The sequence below is a fragment of the Sparus aurata genome, chromosome 17 (genome assembly GCF_900880675.1).
Source record: "Sparus aurata chromosome 17, fSpaAur1.1, whole genome shotgun sequence".
Taxonomy (NCBI): domain Eukaryota; kingdom Metazoa; phylum Chordata; class Actinopteri; order Spariformes; family Sparidae; genus Sparus; species Sparus aurata.
In genome coordinates, this window is record NC_044203.1 from 19,003,820 (window position 1) to 19,026,495 (window position 22,676).

General features: G+C 40.3%; 3 protein-coding genes across 4 annotated transcripts; 2 read left to right on the forward strand and 1 right to left on the reverse strand.

Moving 5' to 3' along the window:
• The first annotated feature begins 992 nt into the window (after positions 1-992).
• LOC115567121 (butyrophilin subfamily 2 member A2-like) lies at positions 993-5,660 on the forward strand. 2 transcript variants are annotated; one of them, XM_030393387.1, is made up of 4 exons: positions 993-1,302; positions 2,223-2,561; positions 3,551-3,661; positions 4,718-5,660. In XM_030393387.1, the coding sequence occupies exons 1-4, from the start codon at positions 1,230-1,232 to the stop codon at positions 4,780-4,782; spliced, it is 588 nt and encodes a 195-aa protein (XP_030249247.1). In that variant the 5' UTR covers positions 993-1,229; the 3' UTR covers positions 4,783-5,660. The 2 variants fall into 2 exon arrangements, 1 of the variants encoding a protein (XP_030249247.1); XR_003981139.1 differs by having other exon boundaries at positions 996-1,302; positions 2,223-2,804.
• Positions 5,661-5,994: 334 nt separating this feature from the next.
• Positions 5,995-10,432, reverse strand: igflr1 (IGF-like family receptor 1). The gene is made up of 8 exons (XM_030393369.1): positions 9,986-10,432; positions 9,705-9,897; positions 9,472-9,499; positions 9,313-9,378; positions 8,705-8,789; positions 8,175-8,255; positions 7,949-8,056; positions 5,995-7,642 (listed from the first exon to the last, which is right to left on the reverse strand). Exons 1-8 carry the CDS (start codon positions 10,116-10,118, stop codon positions 7,317-7,319), a joined length of 1,020 nt encoding a protein of 339 aa, XP_030249229.1. The 5' UTR covers positions 10,119-10,432; the 3' UTR covers positions 5,995-7,316.
• A 2,829-nt stretch (positions 10,433-13,261) lies between these two features.
• LOC115567124 (G protein-activated inward rectifier potassium channel 3) lies at positions 13,262-21,157 on the forward strand. The gene is given in 6 exon segments (XM_075488151.1): positions 13,262-13,439; positions 13,692-13,995; positions 14,341-14,891; positions 14,893-15,092; positions 18,863-19,132; positions 19,135-21,157. Coding segments are annotated over 5 exon segments (1,335 nt in total). The 5' UTR covers positions 13,262-13,439; positions 13,692-13,776; the 3' UTR covers positions 19,230-21,157.
• Positions 21,158-22,676: the final 1,519 nt, after the last annotated feature.

Genomic DNA, 22,676 nt, shown 5'->3' on the forward strand with positions numbered 1-22,676 from the left:
GAATGATTGTTCGTTTATTAGTTGTAACACATCACAAACAATGAGGCAAGAACAGATTTAAACTGGGATGTTAAGTTGGATAAAAAAAAGGAAGAAAAGAAACTGTTCAATGAAGAAACGTGAGAAAATATCAGCTTGACATGTTCACTATTAAAAGTGCAAGAAAGTGTCTGCTGGCAGCTACACTTGTTCTGTCAGCGTGATGTATGAACCTCGTTACACCTGCAGAACAGCGCCAAGCTTGTAACCGGTTCTAGAGTAGCTGCTAGTTGAATTCTTTTTATTTTGTGTTATCCCAACAATCGAGTAGTTTGTGCACATTTCCATAACTCTCAAGAGACAAATTAAAGATGCAATATGTTGAAATCATCCACCTGTCAAATTGCTACTCCAAACAGGTAGGGGCACAGCGGACCACCAGTGTAACCGCTAGTTAGCTTCATGCAGCGGCTCCGACCTTGGACTCTCGCTCCGGCGGCAACAATATCAAGGCGGGGATGGGAGATGCACAAGACGTTGGGCTCCAAGTCAGCGCCCTGCTCTGCTAGAGGACTACAAGCTGCTATTGAGAGAAAAGAATTGGCCAGGGCTAGCTGGTTAGCATGCTAACTTCTGTAGATATCTGCAACACAGTTCCTTTGACGTTGTTGACGTTACATTAAAAAACTGGCATTTCTTCACATTTTGCTGATAAATGTAGTTAATCTTTGAATGTCCTAAACTTTTTTTTACGTATTGAAGGCTACCTTTTAGAAAAGAGCAGTCAAACTACAAACTTCCAAGCGGAGTAATCCTGATTTATAGGGTAGGCTTGGTAGATCACAAGATAAGGCTTGGTCACCTTATCTTGTGGGCTTATTTTGTAATGCTAAAGATTTTATAACTACATTGCAGTTATAGACATTGAACGTTGTATTCCTTAAGCAACCAACTGAAACCACTTTTGCCTTTTTATGTATTTATTTTTTGCCCGCAGTATCAGTTACAAGCTGACATGACTCATTCTCATCATCGGCCGTCACGTGTCAGCAGATTTAACCGGCAACGGTAACTCATGAGACGGACGCTCACCACAAATGTGAGCTGGGACTGGATCCAAAGCCACCCCCCACCTCCAGCCCTGCCTGAGCCCAGGAGATGTTCCAGTTCCCTTATCTTCCGTGTTTCTCCGTGCCGGACAGCTATTTATAAACCATACCATCAGCATCGCAGAGGTGGGACACTGGAAAATGGACTGCGGCAGGATGATGCCGACACTGATATCGTTCCTCAGCTTGTTGCCGTTCGCCGAAATGCTCATGGGTGAGTTTGAATTAGTGAATTGACACTGTAGAAGTAAATGAGAATTAAAGTATGTTAGTTCGGAGTGGACGGTTGCAGTAGTATTCAGCGTGTTTATGTTGGTCGCGGGAAACAGGGCGGACATGGATCAGCTGCCGGGATTTGTTTATGTATTTTATCTGTAAAGTGAAGTGATTATCTGGGTTATTTCAGGGCATCATCGTTGGGCTTTTGGATAAACTGATATTGTTCACAGTGTTTTGACATTTTATCACGGCACCCTGGAGGTGACATGGATGTGTTTTGGTTTGTTTTAGTCGCGCGTGCTAGATAGTAGCCTAATTCATGCGTCTTTTGACGTAATAAAACAGTACTAGTCGGTGAAATGCAGGCCTATTATCACGGATCGAGATCAGCTCATAATATTGATTAATTAAAGTTAATAAAGTGTCTTCTTCTTCTTATTATTATTATTATTATTTATCATATCCATGTGAAAGTTGTGACAGAAACGCAGATTTACTAAAAATACCTCCAGATTTCTTTATTCTCACACGGACCACATTTTCTCAGGTTTCACCGTGACACTAAACCCGTTTGTTGTGTACTGTTTTTATATGCAACATGGCGACTACCATGTACAATATGGCGCTGCTACTGAGAACTATGTTACAATAAAAGTTGTTGAAGTAAACGGCACTACAGTGTTGAGTTAACACAACGTTCACTTCATTCAATAATTCGAGCCAGAGCGCCAGCGCATCTCCCGAGTGTTTTAAAGACAAAATAACTACTAAAATAATCATATGGATCAACTGACAATAACAATAAGCATTTATTGCAGCCCAAAACAGCCCAGTTTTAGGAACTAGTGCACCATTGTAAATAAAGTGTGACCTTCAGAGGTGTTCAAACTGTAAACAATGTGCTTGTTTCCACAGGGAAGGATTGTTTAATTTGCCCGAATCCGACAGTCAGTACAAAAGAAGGAGATGACGTTGTTCTTCAGTGTCATGCACATCCCATAGTCAACTTATCTTCCTACACAGTGGATGTGAAGAGAACTGGCCACAAAGGTGTGGTGCATGCATATCGACATGGACACGACCATCCTCACGACAAGATGGATGAGTACGTAAACAGGACGACCCTCATCCATGAAGACCTGAGCAAAGGGCTCGTGACACTGCGGATCTCCTCAGTGAAGCAGTCTGACAGTGGTGCATACAAAATCTATGTCCCAAAAACCAAGTGCAGTTTCATTATAAACATCACTGTTGGTAAGCGTGCTGACTTTAACACTATACAGATCGATATATAAAATGATGGAATGAGTCTTCTCTCCCACATCGAAAGCCTCTGCAGTAGCCACAGGTGTTTATCAGCTTCAGCCCCGATCGGCAGTGACTGAGGCACAACATGCATAACATACATGTTCAAGTTGAGGACACTGGTGTGTTAACAATTTCCATCCGTCTCCTGTTCATAGTGCTTGAACAAGTGAGAGTAAAAGCTGTATAAGAGTGAGTAGTGCATGCTCTTTAGTATGGCCATTCACTTTGCTTAGCTTTGCTCTGTAAGTACAAAATGATACATTGGAACAAAATAATGTAGACATAATACACAAGCATGATAAGAACAGTTAACGTAACAAACACTATTGCTCACTATTGCTTGAATCTGACACATAAAGCATGTTACACCTGTTTCCATTTCCATTTCCATGTGAAATGATCCTAAAACGGCCATCACCACCAGAAACACACATCCACCAGATTATTTCTCCTACTGACACAGACATCAGAGACGACGAGGCGTCTCTCTTACCACCAGCTGGCCAAGAAAACATTTTCACAGTCAGATCTGATGTGGAGGGTGAAGCTGGCGTGTCTCTGCTTCACCCTTCACTGACCAAAAAACACTGTCCAGAGACACAACCGCTGTGCATGTAGAGCCTGCACATCACGCACCAGCAACAAACACAGTGTGTACAACTGTTTTTAGATTGGAAAATTACACGAGACAGACTTCTCTAGTAGATAAGTCATGGAAAATCAGAACTGTTTGAGTTTTCCTGTCATTCAAAGCAGCAGAACCACTGTGGCAGAACGTCTTTGAGTTCATTTGCTGTATGTGACAGTGGACGTACTACCCATCTGCACATCGCAATCATCATCATCATTAGTGCAAACGAGTCTAAGTGATTGATAAATTACTGCATCACCTCTGAGCCCATCCTTCTTTTCAACTCTGTCCAATATTCTTTCAGGTGCTGCAAAGACAGAACCTGTCTGGATCATTGTCACTGGCAGTTTCATCGGTGCTGTTCTCATTGCTGCTGCTGTTGCTGTTTCTATCCTGGTGAAACGAGGAAAGATCCGTAAGTTACAAGTTGTAAAAGTACATTTACTCAAACGCTCCACCTAAAGGCCACTGCGTAGTAGTTAAGGCAGAAATTGTCAGAAATGGAATATTAGATTAATATTCACGTTTTCAGTTTCATTATAATCCCCTGGAACACAGAGCAGTCCAGATCGGACAAACCAAAAGACTGGCTGAAGAGAGGGACTTTTTCAAAGGGTGAGTCAGGGGAATTTATCTGCGACTTCCCCTCTAGATGCCTTTTAAATCCTACCCACTGGAGCTTTATTACATTTTTGAGGTCATTTTCTTGGTTAATTATGTTTGATCCTGCTTTGTGCAGCTTCCTCTTTAAAAAAGTAAACCAAAAGAGAAATTGAAAAAAGCTTAGTCAGTCTTAGGGATGACACACTGTGTATGGATCTTCAGAATCAAGTGGAGAGCAATGACAAACTACTTGTCAAATGTGAACGGAGACTTGAGACATCTTTACTGGAATTATTCAAATCTTTAGGACACTGATATTTCCACACTATTTGTATTCCCTTTTTAAAACGACACACTTTTATAGGCATGGACACGGTTTTGCTGGTTTATTTGCCAAATCCTATTACAGTATAGGAGACAAGAAAACAACTTAATGTTGTACTTCATAGAGATAATAATGGTATATCTTGTAGCCACGCACGAGAGATACAGACTGGGAATATTGTCCTGGTGTATATGTGGCAGGTTGGATGATGAATTAATTACAGTCATATCCACATCAGATTTTGATCATTGACTTCTAATGTCTAATCGTATCCAAAACAAGCACAACTATTTAATATGTTCAAGCACGTGAAGAGTGTTGGATCATGTTATGCACATTGATGCATTGCTTTGAACGTCTGATAATTTAGCACTCATTTGCCGTAATGTCACATCAGACAATATCATTAATACTGCGACGATGATGATATCAAGAATGTCATTATACTGCCCGGCTCTAATACTTACCTTCTTAGCCGTACACACAAACTGTCTGAAGTTGTTGTTTAGTGTTTGTCACAAACATGTTTCCATTTTCTCACAGCTTTAAGAAGATGCTCCAGATGCTCCGGAGAAGGAAGGAAGGAGGGAGAAGCAGAGACACCGTGAAGCAGTGAACTGACACCACTGCAGAAAGTGGCCTCAGAGAAGTGGCGCACTTGTGTGTGACAAACGGGGAGTAAAAGGATTTATATATAGTTTATATTTAGTCTGGAATTTATCCTATCATATCATTGTTAGTGCATGTAGTGAAGAAGTGGGATGGGACACACTCTGTATTGGTAGTCAGTATTTCTAACTCTAGTGCACTGATACAGTCTCATTCATAAAGAAACACTATGCCCCTTGATAGGCTACATAGAATAACACCCAACAGAACATACAGAACAACAACTACTGATAATAACTATTCTATAAAGATGATCAGGGATTCATAGTATTATTATTACTCTTACTTAATGAGCTTATCATTGCTATCATACTGATTTTTAAAAAATATATATATAATTAACTTAATTTCTAAGTATTTATTGCACACCCACAGTGAGGTGACATAAGATTATGTAATACAATTAGGTGCAAGCTCTGAGAGTTTAAAATGGTTTTCTAATGCACGAGTCCACAACACTGTCATGTATGTGCCAGATATGTTTTCTGTCCTGCTATTTCAGCTCAGTTACACGATATGCAAAAGCCTCTCCGCAGCTATTCTGATTCAGGTTTTCTCTTTTTTAAATTAAAATTTTTTTTTTTTACTTAAAGCCTTTTTACTTGAGTCACCAAAGAAATCAATGTTCAAAGCTATATGCAGAGGGTGAAGTAATGCGTGGGAGTTCTTAGGGATGGGTGGGTGTGTTGGAGGGAGGGATGCAGGTGCTGATCTGGCATCTACGTGATCACCCTTCTGTACGTTGTTGGTTACTAATAAAAAGTAATGTTGAATAAATTAATGACATTAAGTTAATAAACTTATTTATAAAATTTAAGTTGTCATTGTGGTAATTGTTGTACAGCCTCTTTGCCATTGTGTTTATCTGAGTTTGGTCCTCACCAGGGCATGACAGTATTTTACTTGCATTTGCCTCTTACATAACTATCTGCTATAACCTTTTTTCACTCCACTAACGCTGGGCTAACTACCACCCAGGTTACCAATCAATTATTTCTACCAGCCCACCCAATATAGCAAGTTAAAAACCAGCCCTGGGGTAGAACTTTTCTGACAGCAGGATATCCCAAGATACAATATGGACACAGTCATCTATTCTGAAACCCGAGCCAATCCGAACAAGAAAAATATAAACAAAAATCCAAGGAAACAAATATTAAAAATGTTTTTATTATAGCAGCTAAATCATGAAGAGGGCAATCATTAAAAAAAGCCATCACGTTTCGGCCATTGTTGTTGTTTTTTTTTTTTTTTAAGTTCCAAATAACAGAGAGTAGAAATGTATGTAATGTAATGTATATATGATATGATCCCCTAAAAGGCTGTATGTATACACGGGTGATATTTTTTTGTTTGGAGTGCCTCGATTGCCTCTGGTGTTTGAATCCCACAAATCAGACTCTCCACTTAAAGACATTGCTGTTACTATGATAACCCAGATGGTGGCACTCTCGAACAAACAGAAATGTTCTAAATCTCTTCCTAAGTTTTCACCTTTTCTTGCACAACTACTTGTTTCTTAAACCCCTCAGTTTATCAAACAAAAAAGAGGTTTCTTTAGGAGCAATTATTAATTTCTTTTCCCCTAACACTTTTGTCTAATTGTGTTTGTATTTATCTGTGCATGCACCTGTGTTTTCTCGTATGTTGAGAGAAACAATAACGTTCTTTGTTGGAGGTGATAAACAAAAAACATGAGTAAACATATGCACATCATTAGAAACAACATTCTGTTTCAGGCTTTTGGGGGGGGGGGAGAAGTTCCACTGTGTTTGAAAAGCTTATCACTTTTCAGTTGTTGAAGAATCTGTGTGATTTAAGAAGAGAATTAGTTCTTGGACAACATGTATTTGTAATATAAATTGATTTAGAAAATGTATTTGTGATTTTTAAAAATGCTGCGTATAGAATAAAGCAAGCAATCAGATACTTAAGAACAGTATCATCTGAATTATGATTAAGTCTACAGGCTTCTCCCTGTAATCCTGCGTTTAATGCAACTAAATTGGCAAAAATGTGGACTCACAAAAAGTGGCCAAGAAATATGTCAAATATTGCCAAAGAGCACTCATGAACTTCATAACCTGGCAGACAGCCTTTAAGCCCTCGCGGACTCAAGAGTTTGTGAGTGTGGACATTGGAATAGGGCCGATCGAGAGGGCCGAGCTTCAAAAACAGTTTCCAGACTGAATGAATTCCTTTGCTGAAGGACGCAAAGGAATTCATTCCAAATCTTGATCTACTGCCCAGGAGTCGGAAACTAGTTATATCAGATTATTTTCTTTAAAGAGCCACAGAAGACATTATACAGCTTTTCACCATCACAGTAGTTTTTAACTTTTCTGCATCAAACTACTTTCCCTACATTTTTTTTTTGTAACTACTGATCAATTTCGAACGCGACCGTCGCTGCCGTTTGTTTGTGGATTCCTGTAAAAACTATTTGCAGCACCGTTGGACTTCTGGATGAATGCTACACGTCCAGCTGATTCGGTTTGAGTTTGGCGAGAGCAGCGATGGCATCGTTGCGCTCCATGAGTCGGAGCATCTTAGCCAGGTGTTCTACTGTCCACTCCGGGTGCCGGCTGGTGACCCCCTCCAGCACGGCTTTCAGGGGGCTCTTGCTATCCTTCATGGAGTAGCTGTAAGTAATCCAGGTGGAGGGGAAGGAGCAGTGAGAGGCTAGATGTTTGGTGTTCTTCACCCCGTGGCTTTCTGGATCCAACAAAATCACCAGCTCCTCCAGAACATCCAGGTTGTCCAGCACTGTCTGTAAAGGTGCTGACAGGACCGCAGGACCTACAGAGGGAACATGCGGGAGAAGACAAATACATTCCTTGTCTGTTTTTTTCTGTTTTTAATCAGTTCATTTTGAGCTCAATAGCTGTTCCAAGAAATACAACAATGGGCCCAGCAGCCAGGCAAAAGTTATTTACATTACAAACTGACAGCGCATCAAGACAACCAGTGGGTCCAACATGTTTCTGGCATGAAAAAGGAGGCGTTGATAACACAGGACGTGGTTAGGAAAAGAAGCTAAAATCCCAATTCAGACGTTTAGTTGTAGAAAGTTCATTTAGAGATGACAGCATAATTTCCACTCACTCAGAACGTCCTCCAGCAGATCACCATTATCAGGCGGAGCAGAGAGGGAAGTGAACCCAGCATTGATGTAGGGTGATCTTCTGCTATAAGCCAACACTGTGCCCTGACCTGTGTTGAACCCCGTGCACGAGAGACACATAATCAAAATCGTCTATGAGTCGTTGACTTCTTTCAACTTTATGCACACTTATATTTGTGTTTAAACCTTTGCTTTCAATAGGCAAACCTCTTTTCCGCTTTGTGTAGATTAGAACAGCAGACAGCACGACCAGCGTGATGGAAATAAGGATAACCAGTGGTACTGCCCCTGCAAAATTAACCAAATGTCAAGGGTAAATTTAGACTACTGAGAAATGTGTTCTTGTTCCATGATCAGGCAGAGGCGTGAGACTGAGGGGGAAAAGAGGGCCGAGGAGGGCCTACGACAATAATAATACAATAATAAGAAACTTTATTTATAAAGCACCTTTCAAAACCAGAGTTACAAGGTGCTTCACAGGCAGATATTTAAATACACGGGATAAACAGGCAGACAAACAACAGGTATATTGAGAATTTAAAATAACCATGATAAAAACAAGCCTAACAAATAGAATTTCAAAAAGCACAGCACAGCATGGCCCTACAATAAGAGAGAGTTTTTAAGTGATGATTCAAAGGTGGACACAGACATGGCTAATCTGATAGCAGAGTGAGTAGCCGTAGATGTGGGAAGGGGCCTGTGGAGAGGGCCAGCATTATCAAGTGTATACTTACAGTGTAGAGGGTTAGTGTGCTGAAGGAGCACAGGTGTTAAAGAGGCTTTGTCTGATACGGTAGTGGATTCTCCGTTTGTCTGAATCTGAAATGACAACAGAGCAAACTGACTTTGGACAGCCATGCAGCGGAGGAAAGCATCTTTACTAGCATATTAATAGCCAATTAATTTAAGAAGAAAATGTAAATGTAGGTTTTTTTGTAGAGCAACAGTGTGCAATTCCTGCATCTCAATGTGCAAAAGTGTACAATTTTTGTGTCTAGTTTTTGTTTCTAGTTGTGTTTCTACTGCTCTTATCAATTTTTTATGTTTTTAAATGCTACTAATCGTTTCAATTGATGCTCTCCATGTTTGCCATCCCCTTTGCTGCTGTAATATGACATCTTATCTCATCTGATCTTATATTATCTAATTTTTAATTAATTAGGATTTATATATTTATGGTAATCTGCTATTTCAAGGTTTTAAAAATAGACAAAGTCGATGAGTCAAACCATGAAATTGGGGAACTTTTGCAAGTGGGTTCATTTCCTTATAAGCACTGACATATAATTTCCTGTGTTGAGCCACAGGAAGAATATCTACCCTCGATATCGAGATAAGTTACCATAGAAAATTCTGAGCCATTCTGAGGTGGTGTTGTAGTTGTTGTCGTCGTCGTCGATGTTGTTTCCTGACGAGAATGAGATCATGTTTCAAAGAAATCATTAGCAGTAAAAAAAAAAAAAGTAGTAGAAAAACGCTCAGGACAGCTCAGTCTACTCACATTTTTTGGATCTTCGGTCATAGGGTCCCTATATAAATAAATAAATAATTAATAAATGAGCAGGGGGAAAGGTACAGGCTTCCACTTCAGTACCACACAGGGTTTACTCGAAATAAAACCATTCCAGACTCTTTGACGAGCCTTTTCTTATATGACTTCCACTGTGTTTCACCGAGGTTAATGAACAGAGCTTGCCCACCTTTGTCTGACGGATGCGTGTGTTATGAGCTCACCTTGGCTCTCGGCACTGCGTGTCGGCGGTCGCGCTGCAGGGGCTGACGGTGCTGTGTCCGGGCGGACAGGAGACACACGGCTTACAGTGCGCCCAGCTGCCCGGGTTGTACGTGTTGGCTTTGCAAGGTCTGAATGGGGATTCGTGTCGGCCCCCGTCGTCATCGAAGCCACAGTTAGGGCTCACTTCATGTCCTGCATCCAAAGGAAACCACACAGAAATATAACTTTGTTTGCTTTATATATTAATCCAATAATTTGAACATGAATATGAATGACCTACCTGGCTGAAAGTCACATGGCACACATTTTGAGTTTCGCCAGCGAGTTGTCAGATCGACGCACCTTTGAGAGTAGCCCATCATGGCTCCAACTGCGCTCCTGTGCAAAAGTTGCGGGTACCTAGTCTGCACCATGAAGCGCCACGACTCCGCCCTCCTCTAAAGCATCTGCCTTTGGGTACAACACCCTCAAGTTCAACAGCTCCGACCTCTCCGAGCAATAACCTCTCGCATGTTTATATATTTTCGTGTTTATTCCATTCGCGCGGTGGCTGAAAGTCAAATAAAAAGTCCCAACACTGCAAAATTATACCTGTTGGTTCTGTTCCAGTTGTTTTCGCACTGCTGCTGTTGTTGTTGTCCATTTTGTTTGTGTGTTAGCCTACTTTAATTGTTTAAAATCCGAAATCCTGCGTCGTGCAGTTTGTCACTGTGATTTGAAAAGTGACGCACACAAGAAGCTCAGACTTTGGAACACAACCAAAAAAAAAAAAAAAAAAAAAAAAAAAGAATAAGGAGAAGAAAAAAGAAAAGAAAAGAAACCTTCCACATGTCATCAATCCGACGGCCTCATGTGGGTGGGGAGGCAGAGTCATTTATAGTAGAATTTCTCTCGAAAGCAAGGCGGATGAGAATCAGACGTACTTGAAGTGCGTGGCCGAGGACTGGGCTATATACAGCATACTGCGAGACTAATGAGGGGCCATGGTGGGCAGGTGTGCCGGGAAGGTCAGATGACGACATTAGCGATGCAGTCTAGCAGAAATCTGCCACTGACTTACATTATGAGAAATGTTTTAGGAAGAACTGAACTGCCAGGATATTTAATAATAATAATAATAATAATAATAATAATAATTACATTGGATTATGTTTCACTCGCACCTGCAGTTCTTGAATACCACATTAATTACATAGTGACTTGTTAAAGGAACAGTTCACACCAGGGCCACGCAGGAAGTTGCATTAAGATGCAGCAGCTGGTAGCTCTACCAATTGATGCTACTTGTTTGTTTGTTTGTGTCATGACTGTAGATTCTTCGTTGTGTTCTTGTATCTGGTTTTGTCTTGTGGTTTCTTGTATTTGATTTCCGTGTCTTTGTATCTTGTCTTGTGTCTTGTTTTTCCCATGCCCTCATGTGTCCTTTAAGTTCTCCTGTGTTTTTTGTTTGTTTATAATTGTCAGCCTCTGTCTCGTCCATGTTCCCGTTCATGTGCCTGCTCCTGTCTGTTCCTTGTTCCCCATGGTATGTGTTTTGGATTTGAGTCTTGCATTTTGCCTTTTGATTTGAACTTTGCTTTTTGATTTGAACTTTGTGCAATTTGGTTTGTACTTTGTCTTCCTGTTTTTGGTTGCTACTTTGCCTTGCTTTCATTTGCTACTTTGCCTCTTGCCTCCGTTTTGTCTGCTTCTGTTTTTCATGTTCAGCTTTACAATAAAGCTCGCTTTTTGTTTCCCCTAGCCTTGCCTCTCGTGTATAACTGCATTTGGGTCCACCTTCCCCTTTCCTTAGTCTTCCCTTTAACCCCCCACCTGACAGTTTGTTCATATATAGTTACATGCACGTAGTGTAAATACTGTTAATATCTATTTTTATCAAGTCTCTTTCATTCTGACTGACTTCTTTTGCGTCAGTGTAACTAACATGCTGACTTGTGTACTTGACATTCTGACTGTGGAGTTAATGCGCTGACTTGTTTGTGTCTGTGTACAACTTCTCCATGCACCTTCAATTGCAGCAAATAAAGCTTTTTGAATTGAACTGAATTGTTTTTGTTAGCTGTCATTTGTACCGCCTACAACAGAAATACTGTCATCGACAGGAAAAGGCTGTTATGGACTTTGAGACCATAACAGCCGGTGTTGTCTTTCATCAATCCAGCCTGACCCGCCCGACCGCCTTGTGTAGGAAGACAGTCAGAGTCAGAGCCATGCTAATCCAGCTTGCTTTAAGGTCTGCTCCAAGGTAATGTCCAGTCACAGGAAAACGAGATGGACAAAATTGGACCGGCAAAACAAACATCAAACCAAAGACTGTTGGGCCCACATCTTCACAGAGACCTGGCTCGACTATTACATCTCAGATTGAGCTGTTGCACTCAAGGGTCAGACCGTGTTCTGAGGCAACACGGAACACCACAGCTGGGTGGGAGGTGGACTCTGTAGTTACAACTCTGATGCTTGGTACTCACACATGCTATGGTGTACATGAAACAACAACAAGAATAAGAAAAGGAAAAAAATAAGCAAAATTCAAAGGTGTTTGGATTGATCCCTACATACTGGCCATGAGCACAGCAGATTTACCGGACTGTGACTAACTGTCATTATTACATTTCTTAACCTTTTGTAATAATGAACCACGTAGTCAAAATGTCCCTCTTCCCTTTCTGAGTCATCTCAAGATGCCAGTGTCTTACTAAGCTATTGTCAGGGAACGTTAAAAAAAAAAGAACATGACATAGACATGAAAGTCGGCAAATTTATTACATGTAAAAGAGATTTTATCATTTTTGCACTAACTGCATAGATTTATTCTCTGCTGGATGTCTTCTGAAAATCAAGGCCTGCCTGAAGTGAACAACGATGGAGATGATAGTTTTGTCCCTAACGATCACTTAGATGATTCAGGACTAGTGCTTCTTGGAGGTAGTGATCTTTCTCTGAAATATCTCACTACATTTCTTCCCATAATGTCACTGTTAGCTCACAGGATGTGAACTCACACAAAAATAAACTGCAGGCGCAGTGAACACAACCATGCTACAATAACAGTACAATAACCCTTGACAGACATATCAGTTGTTGATGTCGCAATGACATCATTACAAACTGTTAACTGCTGTAAAAACGTTTTATTTAAATGCAGCTATTATTCAAACTTAAACGCAGCTGTTTCACAAAGTTTGTTGAGTTTTTACCAATGATGCAACAACTTTAAGAACTGTAGGCTTCTTTGGGTGTTAGCATGTTAGCATGCTAATATGCTAAAGTAAGATAGTGAGCATGGTATAAACACGTACAGCCTTAGTACAGAGTGTCACCAGCATGACTGTGGGCTGTAGTCTTCTGTGGACACAAGCTGGCATGAATAGTCTTGATCGAGTTCCTTTTGTGGCATGTTAAGTGTTAAACTTGGTTCAATAGCAATATATGTTGTCAGGGTTAGTAGGTTTACATCACCTTAGCAGCCTGACCTACGTAGGTGTTCTTCATGTGCAGAGCAGCTGTGCGTACTCAACTCTGCAGGATACAGTTGGAATACTGCTGAGGCAGCAGGATGTGGGAGCTAAGCTCCAGCTGGAGCGGATCTCTCCTTAAGCTTTCTCCCGTTGTGTTGGCCACTCCAGTGTAGCTTTAAAAGTATACCAGACGCTAGACTGTTGCTTTAAAAGGAAGTATTTAGTGTGTCGTCTCTGGCATGGAATTATGGTATGCATCGGCACCACCCTCAGGTCAGTCAGATTTAATGTGGGTGTTCTTCTTTTCTCTTAGAACGAGCTGTTGCAACCTGTGTGAACGTTTTAAAAAAAAAAATATTCTCAGAGCTTTAACTCTTGGCTGTGGCCATGGCATTCCCTTTCTGGTCATTTGTTGCAAAGGATTTAAAGTGCTTTCAACAAGCTTGAGTTTTCTTTAATGAATGATGTACTCCTCCCTGTTGGGTGTAATATATCCCGTGTGACAGTCTTCTTTACTGTCCTTAGGTCTTAAATCAATGGAAGAACTCTTGAACATGAATGATCATCCCCATGCTCTGCTGCTATGGTCTATTGCGTTTAAGTTTCTGTAATGTATCCTGGTGCAAGAAGAGACTACAACTTTGAGACCAGAAGATCCCCTGAATCCTGTAGAACAACAGTGAGTGTAGGCGCCATGGGGCCTCCACGGACCACCCAGGATGGGACGAGGGGGCGGCGAACATCCATGCCCTGTCAACCAAAATCTATCATGGTTGTCCATTCCACACCTTCGGGACAGGACATTCAGTGTGAGAGCTTTGTAATAAATGTAAGGCGAGAATAATTCTTCTTTTGCAGAATTGTTTTGTAGTATTTTTTATTTGAACGCTGTACGCCCTTTTCTCTCTGCCAAATATGTTTGTGCAGCCTGCCAAGCAACTGAGATCTATAAAATGGAAACTTAAACTGAAAAACACCTCTTGACAGAAAGTGACATGCAAACGTTAAGTCCTGACCTTGAAAAAACTGTTAATGGTAACACTCTGACTTAGTGGAAAACAACTTTGGAAAATGAATCTGGTTTCACTGAACTTTAGAATGCACTCAGACTCAGGTCAGCAAAGCTGTGCCGTGAAAGTTAAAATAACAGCCTTGTCATCTTTCCTTTTTCCAGACGGACAATGACGCAACTTTTACTCTTCCGGACATCATGCCAGGGACTTTTTCTCAGCTTGCAACAGCCAAGAAGCGTCATAAGAGTACAACAGACATTACTTACCAGGGCCACATGTGCTTGCCTCCACCTTCCACCCTTGGTCAAACAGACAGAGAGCAAGCCTTTTTGCGCCGCTGCTCATTGAGAGAGACCAACAATGTTTCACACTACCCCCGCCATGCGCTCAGTGTGCCCAACATGGGCAGCACCAGCCCCCTTGGTGCCATTAACAACAGCCCCATTGTTAATGTATCTTCTGTCTGCCATGAGGGTGTGCTGCTGGTAATGATGCAGTGTATTGTTGGCTCCATGATCGATGCACTCATGGTTGGTTGTATGTTTGTCAAAATATCCCGACCTAAGAAGTGGGCTGAGACTCTTCTCTTCAGTCGCACTTGCGTTATTGCCAACCGTGATGACCAACTGTGTTTGATGTTCCGTCTGGGGGACCTGAGAGAAAGTCACATGGTGGATGCCAAGGTCCGCGCAAAGTTAATCAAGTCCCGCCGTGGGTGAGTTCTTGCCACTTGAGCAGACCGAGATTGATCTTGGTTAAGAAACTGGGTCAGATCGACTCTTCCTAGTGGAGCCTCAAGTCATTCAACACAATATTGACTCCAACAGTCCACTCTGGGAACTGGGCCCGGAGCAGCTCAGACGGCAGCAGTTTGAGATAATTGTCATCTTGGAAGGAATTGTTGAGGGAACAGGTGAGTAATTAATAATAGTAGTCAAATAGAGACATACCCCAGTGACATACAACCAAAGAAATAGTTGTGGTTTATCTTTTTTGCTTGCACTGAAAAATGTGCAGTAGAAATCCACCAGGACTTTCTTCAGCAGTTGTTTCACAGTGCATTATAGGTCATTTTGAGGTCTGTGGTTAAGACAGAGAAAAACTATTTTCTTGTAAAAGCATATGTATGTTGAAAATTTAAACTGTAATTTACCACAAAGAAGAAGTCCCCCTCCAGAACAGCTGCAGACAAAAAGCTCAGACACCTTACAGCAAACACAGTCTGTTCTCCATGGGAGAGAGAGAGTGTTATATTGAATGCTTTAACCAAGAAGGCAACTGTGGTTATGATGAATTATGTAAATATCAAAAGGTTGAAGGCAGAAAACTCCCTAGGACCCCCCCCCCCCCCCCCCCCCCCTTTATTTTTTTACTAACAGAAAATGACATCTAAATCTTTCATTCAGCTGGCATTAATCCCTTTATCCTGTTTTGTTACTAACTGTAATGAACAGTCCATGGATAAGCCCCTGAGGGGCAAAGCACAACAATATTACATAAAACATTATAAAAATCTCCTCCATACATGTATTTAGGCACACAGAAAATTCTCTAATATGCGTCTGACATGGTTTTTGCACGACAAAAATAATTACAGCATTTACATCCTTAAACTGGCATCTCTCCTTCAATCTACTGAAAAATCCTAGAATATATAAACAAAACTGAGCTGCTCTGAGAACTGTTACATATTACATTCATATCACATTAGACATTTTATGGCTCATTTTTTGTTGTTTGAATTTTATAACTTTTAAGGAGAATACTACATGTGGATAGAAATATAGATTATGTTATCTTTTGATGACATTTTATGGTGAGGATACATGAACTGTCATGATAAAGAAATGAATATATTCTCCCCACATTAATGAATGCATGAGATTCTGTAGATTTCTGTACTGCATGAATGAATTCCTGCTTTTTATGCTTGACATCATGAATTCATACCCATAATAATGAAGTGGTAAGATTTCTCTTTTAAAGAAACAAAAGCTGGTGGTATTTTCAGCCCTGAATTGTGTCTGCAACTATTCCATTCAGCCATACTGCCAACCAATCACTGAAGCGACCAGAGAACAGGACAGCATTTCATAAAAACAAGACGAGAATACATGTAAAAAAGCACAATATTCTGGAAAAAAAAGACATTTCAGGAAACAAAGCAGCATTCACAGTTGCTGTCCATTTCTTAAACACTTTTCTTAAACTTTTACATCACCTATGTGGTGTCTTTCTTACAATAACACAGTTCTCTTCAGTTATTTACATATTCTCTGGGAGCAAACACTTCACTAAAAAATGTCTTTCGGCTCTCAGTTGTGTATGCTTCCAAAAGGAGTTGACACTACTGCGTCACATGGGACTACTCAATACTAAACTAAAAACACATGTGTGCGAGCTATGGCGGCGTCAGCAGGGTCTCTAGTTCTCAAGGCTAGACCACTTAAATCCAGCCGCATCTAGCACAGTGAGAGGGAGAAGAAGAGGAGCAGCAACACCGATGGTTTCCTAGAAACTCGATCATCACTCATGTAAGGGACTGACTTGATATCAAAGGGTTTTTCTTTTTATTGCCTGTGACGCTGATGAAGAAATAGGGCCAAATGGAACAGTAACCCTCTTTGTTTGTTTCTGGACAGTATTTTTTGCAAGTTAACATTGAGTCTGAGTTGTAGAGTCTTGCTATCTTGGTGTTATCAGCTGAGTTGTCATCATGCGTTCGGTGTCAGCAGGAGTTTGCTGTAAAAGAACATTTTCCGGTTATTAATGTTGAATGAAAATGCCAAAAAGTTTCCCTGTGCACATTCTGACAGTTTGTTTAGCGGTTGCTAAAGTGCTGTGTTTAAGTCATGTGTGGGTAGAAAGTTCATATTTAAAAAAGGAGATGTACCTATATGTTGTTTGACAGCAGTTAACTATCATAGAAAGTGTGTGTTTGGTTTTTTACTTGAGTATGCAAACATAAAGAGTAAGTGTTGGAGCTTTGACAAACTTTAGATGTAAAAATTTTGAGACTAACAGTGAAATAAAGAAGTGCACTGCTTTTTTACTTTTACGTCGCACTATGTGGTGTGTGTGTGTGTGTGTGTGTGTGTGTGCAACATATCACTAGGAAAAAGCTTACCGATGGGGAATAAGAAGGTTCCTGTACCCCTGTCACCCCATCTGTTGTCACTACAGCTGCTCACAAACAAAATGTAACCGAGGAAGCAAATTTCAGGAAATGGGAGTGACACGAGTAATTCCATCTAAACTGTTTTCCAAACCTGGCTTTGTGAGACAGAATGCAGTCATTTTTATCCTATCAGAAAACATTCCAGCACAACTGGAAGCGATATTCCGAAAAGGAATAAAATAGACTTTCAGATTTACAGATAGCAGTGGACAACGGGAGGATATGCACAACACCCACCAAAACATTTTGTGGCTTTGTGCTTGCTGAACTGCAGCCCTCTTATGATCGGTCAAATGTAGTTGTGTTCAGGAGGTGAAATAAAAACATAGAAAACAGCTGAGAAACACGTATTCATTGAAATAACCCTGCAGGGAAAGTCAACTCTTTGAACAAGACGGACAGACCAAAATAAAGTGAAAAAACATTTAGCAAAATGTTCTTTTAATATCCAAATATCTATATGATGGAGCCTCAAATGCAGGACATTCTAGTTCAAAACCTACACCTCATTAATGATGTCATCCCAACAGCTGTGACCAAAAGGAAGTCATGACTAGCCTCTTTCTCATAAATTATGTCTGTCTACACTACGACTAACAATGTTTTGAATGTAATTTTAGTTGTTGTCTGGTATTGCAAGAGGGGAAACTTCTGGGAAAAGTAATGAAGCAGTGAGTGTGGGTGGATGTCTTGCAGAGTACAGACCAGTATCAAAGATATAGGACTTGGTACATACGTCTATTCAGAAAGTTTCTTCATTATGTTGATAAAAAAAAAAACATTATATGGATGACGCAACCTTTCAGTCAAAATTGGAAAAGTCTACTGTGATCACCCCTGTACACTCAAACAAATAATTTGCCTGAAACAGTGACTTTAAAGCTACAAAAATAATTTTTTGTTGACTCATGGACAAAAGTCGGAATCATTTGAATAACTGGACATGGCCAATTTCTTTCGCCGATGCTCATATAACCGGTTTAAAATTCCTTGTAATTCTTTCAAGTATTTTAATTACCTATGAAGAAGTTAATTGTAAAGTGTTACAATTAATGCAGAGTTTTTCTATCATGTTGAGTCAATGTGAAAACATTAAACGACCTCAATTAAATGAATGCAGTTTTGATAAACTTAATGTGTTTGTAAAGCATTTAATTTATTTTTTTTCAAACTGGTCATTCTGTCTGCTGTAATAAATCACACATCTAGCTGTTTAAATTATTCACAGTTACTTAATGTGATTGAAAAACTGTGGATTAAATATGACAATTTACATAAAACATATGTATATAAATTAGATGGCAAATGCAAACGTGAATAAAACACTGTTAGTTTGTTTTTGTGAAAGGAAAGAACATCAGACCTAATGCACCCATGACTGACCGGTTGCTTGATTCAGATTCAAACACAGTGACACCGTGTGGCGAAAGATGTGTACTGCAATTTTGACGCAGCGCTGTTTGACATGTTTGACAGAATCTAACTTCCATCATTTTTACGCACAGGCATGATGTGCCAAGCCAAAACATCCTATATTGAAACAGAGATCGAGTGGGGCGCCCGCTTCGAGCCCTGCATGACTCTGGAGAAGGGCTCGTTCCGGGTCGACCTGCGCCGGTTCCACACCACCTACCAGGTCCCGCTGCCCGACTGCAGCGCCAGCCAGGTGCAGCAGCTCATGGCTTTGGCAGATCGTAAGCTCCAAGACTCCAGAGCCAGCAGAGACTGGGAGACCTGGGCAGAGGGAATGGCAGAGGCAGAGGAGGACAAAGACAAAAGCCGTCTCATGGAGGGTTCACCATTGACAACATTGTGGAGGAGAGAGCGTCTGAGGACAATGAAAGTGAAGGAAGCGCAGAGAAAAGCTCATAACAGCAGCTGAGACAAGACATTCTATAGTCTATTTGGGTATGTAAAAATGTTCACAGTAATGAATTCATAAACAAGGAGAATATAGACTTTTTTTTTTACATAGAAGACACATTGACACGTCACAGTGAGAGGAACACAGATGAATTTATTTATTTATTTTTTAAAGATGGCCAAATCGACCTCGCTCTGGTATTGCACATGCTGTTTAAGATAATAGTGCTAGCACATTTATTGCCTCTAATTCTTTGTAATTTTTTAAACAAGTTTCGGATTTGAAAGAGAGGTAGACTTCACAGTTTTAACAGGCAAAAGCAAGTCAGTTTTCACTGCTGAACTGGCAATCGTCGCTGGCAGATTTAATATCTCCAGCTAGCTATATACGCCAAGGCTAGCTCCATGAGTGGGTTAAAATGCAATCTCCTACTGATTATTTTTTATTTTTCCAGAAAGCTGTTTCCATAATTGGAATCATGTTTAAAGGGAATTTATTTAAATATGCACTTGATGGTTAGATACACAATATTGTGCTAAAAGACTGGGGCTAAAGCTGCATGTCCTGGGTGAAAAGTTAGCATCCTTAATGCCTAGAAATAAGAATAAAGAGTCAGAATTGCTCTTGTTGCGCAGCGTAGTGATACACAGTCCTCGTATTTTACTGTAGGTGAGGAAAAATGTAAGATCCCTCACCGTTCATTAAAATACAGGTTATTAACCCTGTTCAGCTGCTAAGATAAATATTACATCCTCGTTAGGTTTATGCTATTTATATTATATTCAGTATGTTTTCACTTTAGATGTTACTAGAGAAAAGGCTGTAATGATGAGGGCTAACCAGTGAGTTTGGCAAGTATAGCATTATTTCAGGTGATTTGGGCCAGGATTACTGGAGTGTAGCGCCAAGCTGCTAACGTTAGCATCCAGGACCGGCTTCAACACAGTCAAGAAATATAGGCAATAAAAGTGTGGTGTCGTGAGTCATGAATGGTGTTTATGTATTTATTTTTTGTTAATCCACCAGTTCATGTAGTCAGTATACAATAATTACACACATTTTCTTTAGGATGCTACGATAAAAACACTTTTAAATCCATTCCTTACACTTTTGCTCTTGTGTTTTTTGGTTGTGGAGAGGCCCAAAAAGTGTTTTTGTGTGCTCTCACTAAAGCCCCGCAAACACTCTTTGGGCATGTGGAGGAATCTGAAACCTCGCACTGACAGACAGAAAGGTTGCTGAGCTATGACTGGACAACCACTTTTCCAGTGAGGGGTGAAAGCGGTAAATGTCGTTGCTGCATTAGTTTCAGGGCTCTGGTATCTGTGCACAGTGACACACAGCGCAGAGCCATCAGTAGTGGCTAACTGTGTCTCTCCTGCAATGACAAGTCAAAATGTCTGCTGTGAAACAGGTCCATCAAATCATCAAAGGTGCTGCCTCACTGACTACATGGATCATCCGTCCAAGTGGATTATCGCTCTCTGTGAGATGTCATGTACTATATATGTGTTGACACAAGGACCACCCTGTAAGCTTTGACAATAATGCATGTACTGCTGGGCCAGTAACCCAAGAAAGAAAGAAAGAAAGAAAGAAAGAAATATTAAGCACAAAATGCAAAATACATTAGCATCTTATCTGCTACACATTGTCATCAGTAAGGTATACAGTTCTATCGGTTGAAGTGGCAGTTAAACTATTGGTTATATTATCATAGGATTTTGTATAGTCACAGGCACGTTTGGAAAGCATATAAAATAAGTTAGAAATCATTCACAGAATCTCTGAAACGTCTCATATCCCACTAAGCTGCTGCACATCTGTCTCAAATCTGTTCCATTTGAAGTTAAGCTAAAGCTAATAGTTTTGAAAGTGATGACCCAAAGTGCTTAACTATGATAAAATGATTATTAAATTACATTATTATAAAGTTGTGGTCAGCTTCCCCCCGTTCCTCCAGCACTTCCTTTAACATTTACACCTCACGTCTTTCTATTATCCGTACAAATTACAAAATAATTTCCAAGATAGCTGTAGTTGTGTGAGCTTGTTTATTTGATGCATGAGTAGTCTAAAAGATGGCATATAGTTATCCATTAAAGCCTATAAATGAAAAATGAGCATAACATTTATTTCCACGCTGTTGATATTAATATAATGCTGTACAAATCAACAAAAGAGCTTTCAGTGGAAAAGGTCTGAGGAAGGAGTGGTTACATACAGCAGACATACATACATGACTTCACAGTTTTATAAATTGCGTGGTGCTTTTAGAGAGGTATGGCAGTTGCTGTAGATGTTACATGGTGTTTACTTTCTGGCCACATTTATTCAGCATAAGCATGCCGTTGAACTTCAGACAGTGAGTCACGTAATGGTGGAATAAAATATGTGAGAACACAAAGGACTGTTGTTTGTCACTTGGCTGCCTGCAAAAGCTCTCTGATCTCAGTGAGCTGGGGCAGAGATAAGGTAAATACAGTCCTCCTTAAACTTTTTTCGAGGTTACCATATCGGATTTGGCTGCCTTTTTTCTCACCAGCAGTGCTGAGGCTCAGGGTCGCCTTTGTGTAAACTGGAGAAAAACTCTCCCACTCGGCTGCTCCTGCTTTTGGTTTTGAGATTAAAATAACAGATGATCACTCTTTAAAGGATGAAATAGATACTTAAGACATCACAGATATAGAATTTTTTTCCCATCTGGATTAATAAATATAGACTGTTTATATGCTCCAGCACTTAAAAAATCCACTTTTGTTTAGCTGCATCAACATCACCTCTCAGCTAGTGTCCACATTAAAACATTGCTGTGCATTTGTGAGCACCGCTGCGGGAAAGAAGAAATAATTGTTACAGTGGTTGCCCTCATGAGGGCGCTATTAACCTTGGTCAAACTTACAAAGTTTACACAAGTGGTCCAATAATTGTGAAAGTGAGAGGGAAGATACCTGCGTCATTCGATGAGGATGAGCTGCTGTTGTGGCTTTAATGCACCTATATGACCACATGTGTACATTTCTCACATTTCATTGGAAATTAGTGCTGTTCCATAGTTTTGAATGTGAACACAGAGCAGTTTTTATGGAAGTTATCGCAACATACAGCCCCAGCTTGTGCCTTTTGTGTATAATCATGACTTCACAAACCAGCTGTTTATCAAATACCATCTGCAATTTGTCCTTCGGAAAGAACAAGTGCTTTTCCTTTGTTACTCAAACTAGTGCAGTGCCCGTAAGAAAAATGTATTCCTATAAAAAAGTGGGAGGTTAAGTAGCTTTTTCATGGATGGCCAAAAGAGGCTGTGTTTGAAGGTGGGACGTCAGGGATATTTAGGTTTGTTGTGAAATCCGATATTCCAGGGTATAATTGGCCGTTTTTTAATATTTTTGATTTTGCCATTATATTTCACCTTAAAAACTATTTACTTGGTGTCATTATTTTCAGTACAACCT

Coding starts and splice junctions, on each gene's coding strand:
- LOC115567121 (XM_030393387.1), top strand. CDS start 1,230: ATGGACTGCGGCAGGATGATGCCGACACTGATATCGTTCCTCAGCTTG. Junction 1,303..2,222: donor GTTCGCCGAAATGCTCATGG/GTGAGTTTGAAT, acceptor TTGTTTCCACAG/GGAAGGATTGTTTAATTTGC. Junction 3,662..4,717: donor GGTGAAACGAGGAAAGATCC/GTAAGTTACAAG, acceptor ATTTTCTCACAG/CTTTAAGAAGATGCTCCAGA.
- igflr1 (XM_030393369.1), bottom strand. CDS start 10,118: ATGGTGCAGACTAGGTACCCGCAACTTTTGCACAGGAGCGCAGTTGGA. Junction 8,256..8,704: donor GCACACTAACCCTCTACACT/GTAAGTATACAC, acceptor TTAATTTTGCAG/GGGCAGTACCACTGGTTATC. Junction 8,057..8,174: donor CTACACAAAGCGGAAAAGAG/GTTTGCCTATTG, acceptor GGTTCAACACAG/GTCAGGGCACAGTGTTGGCT.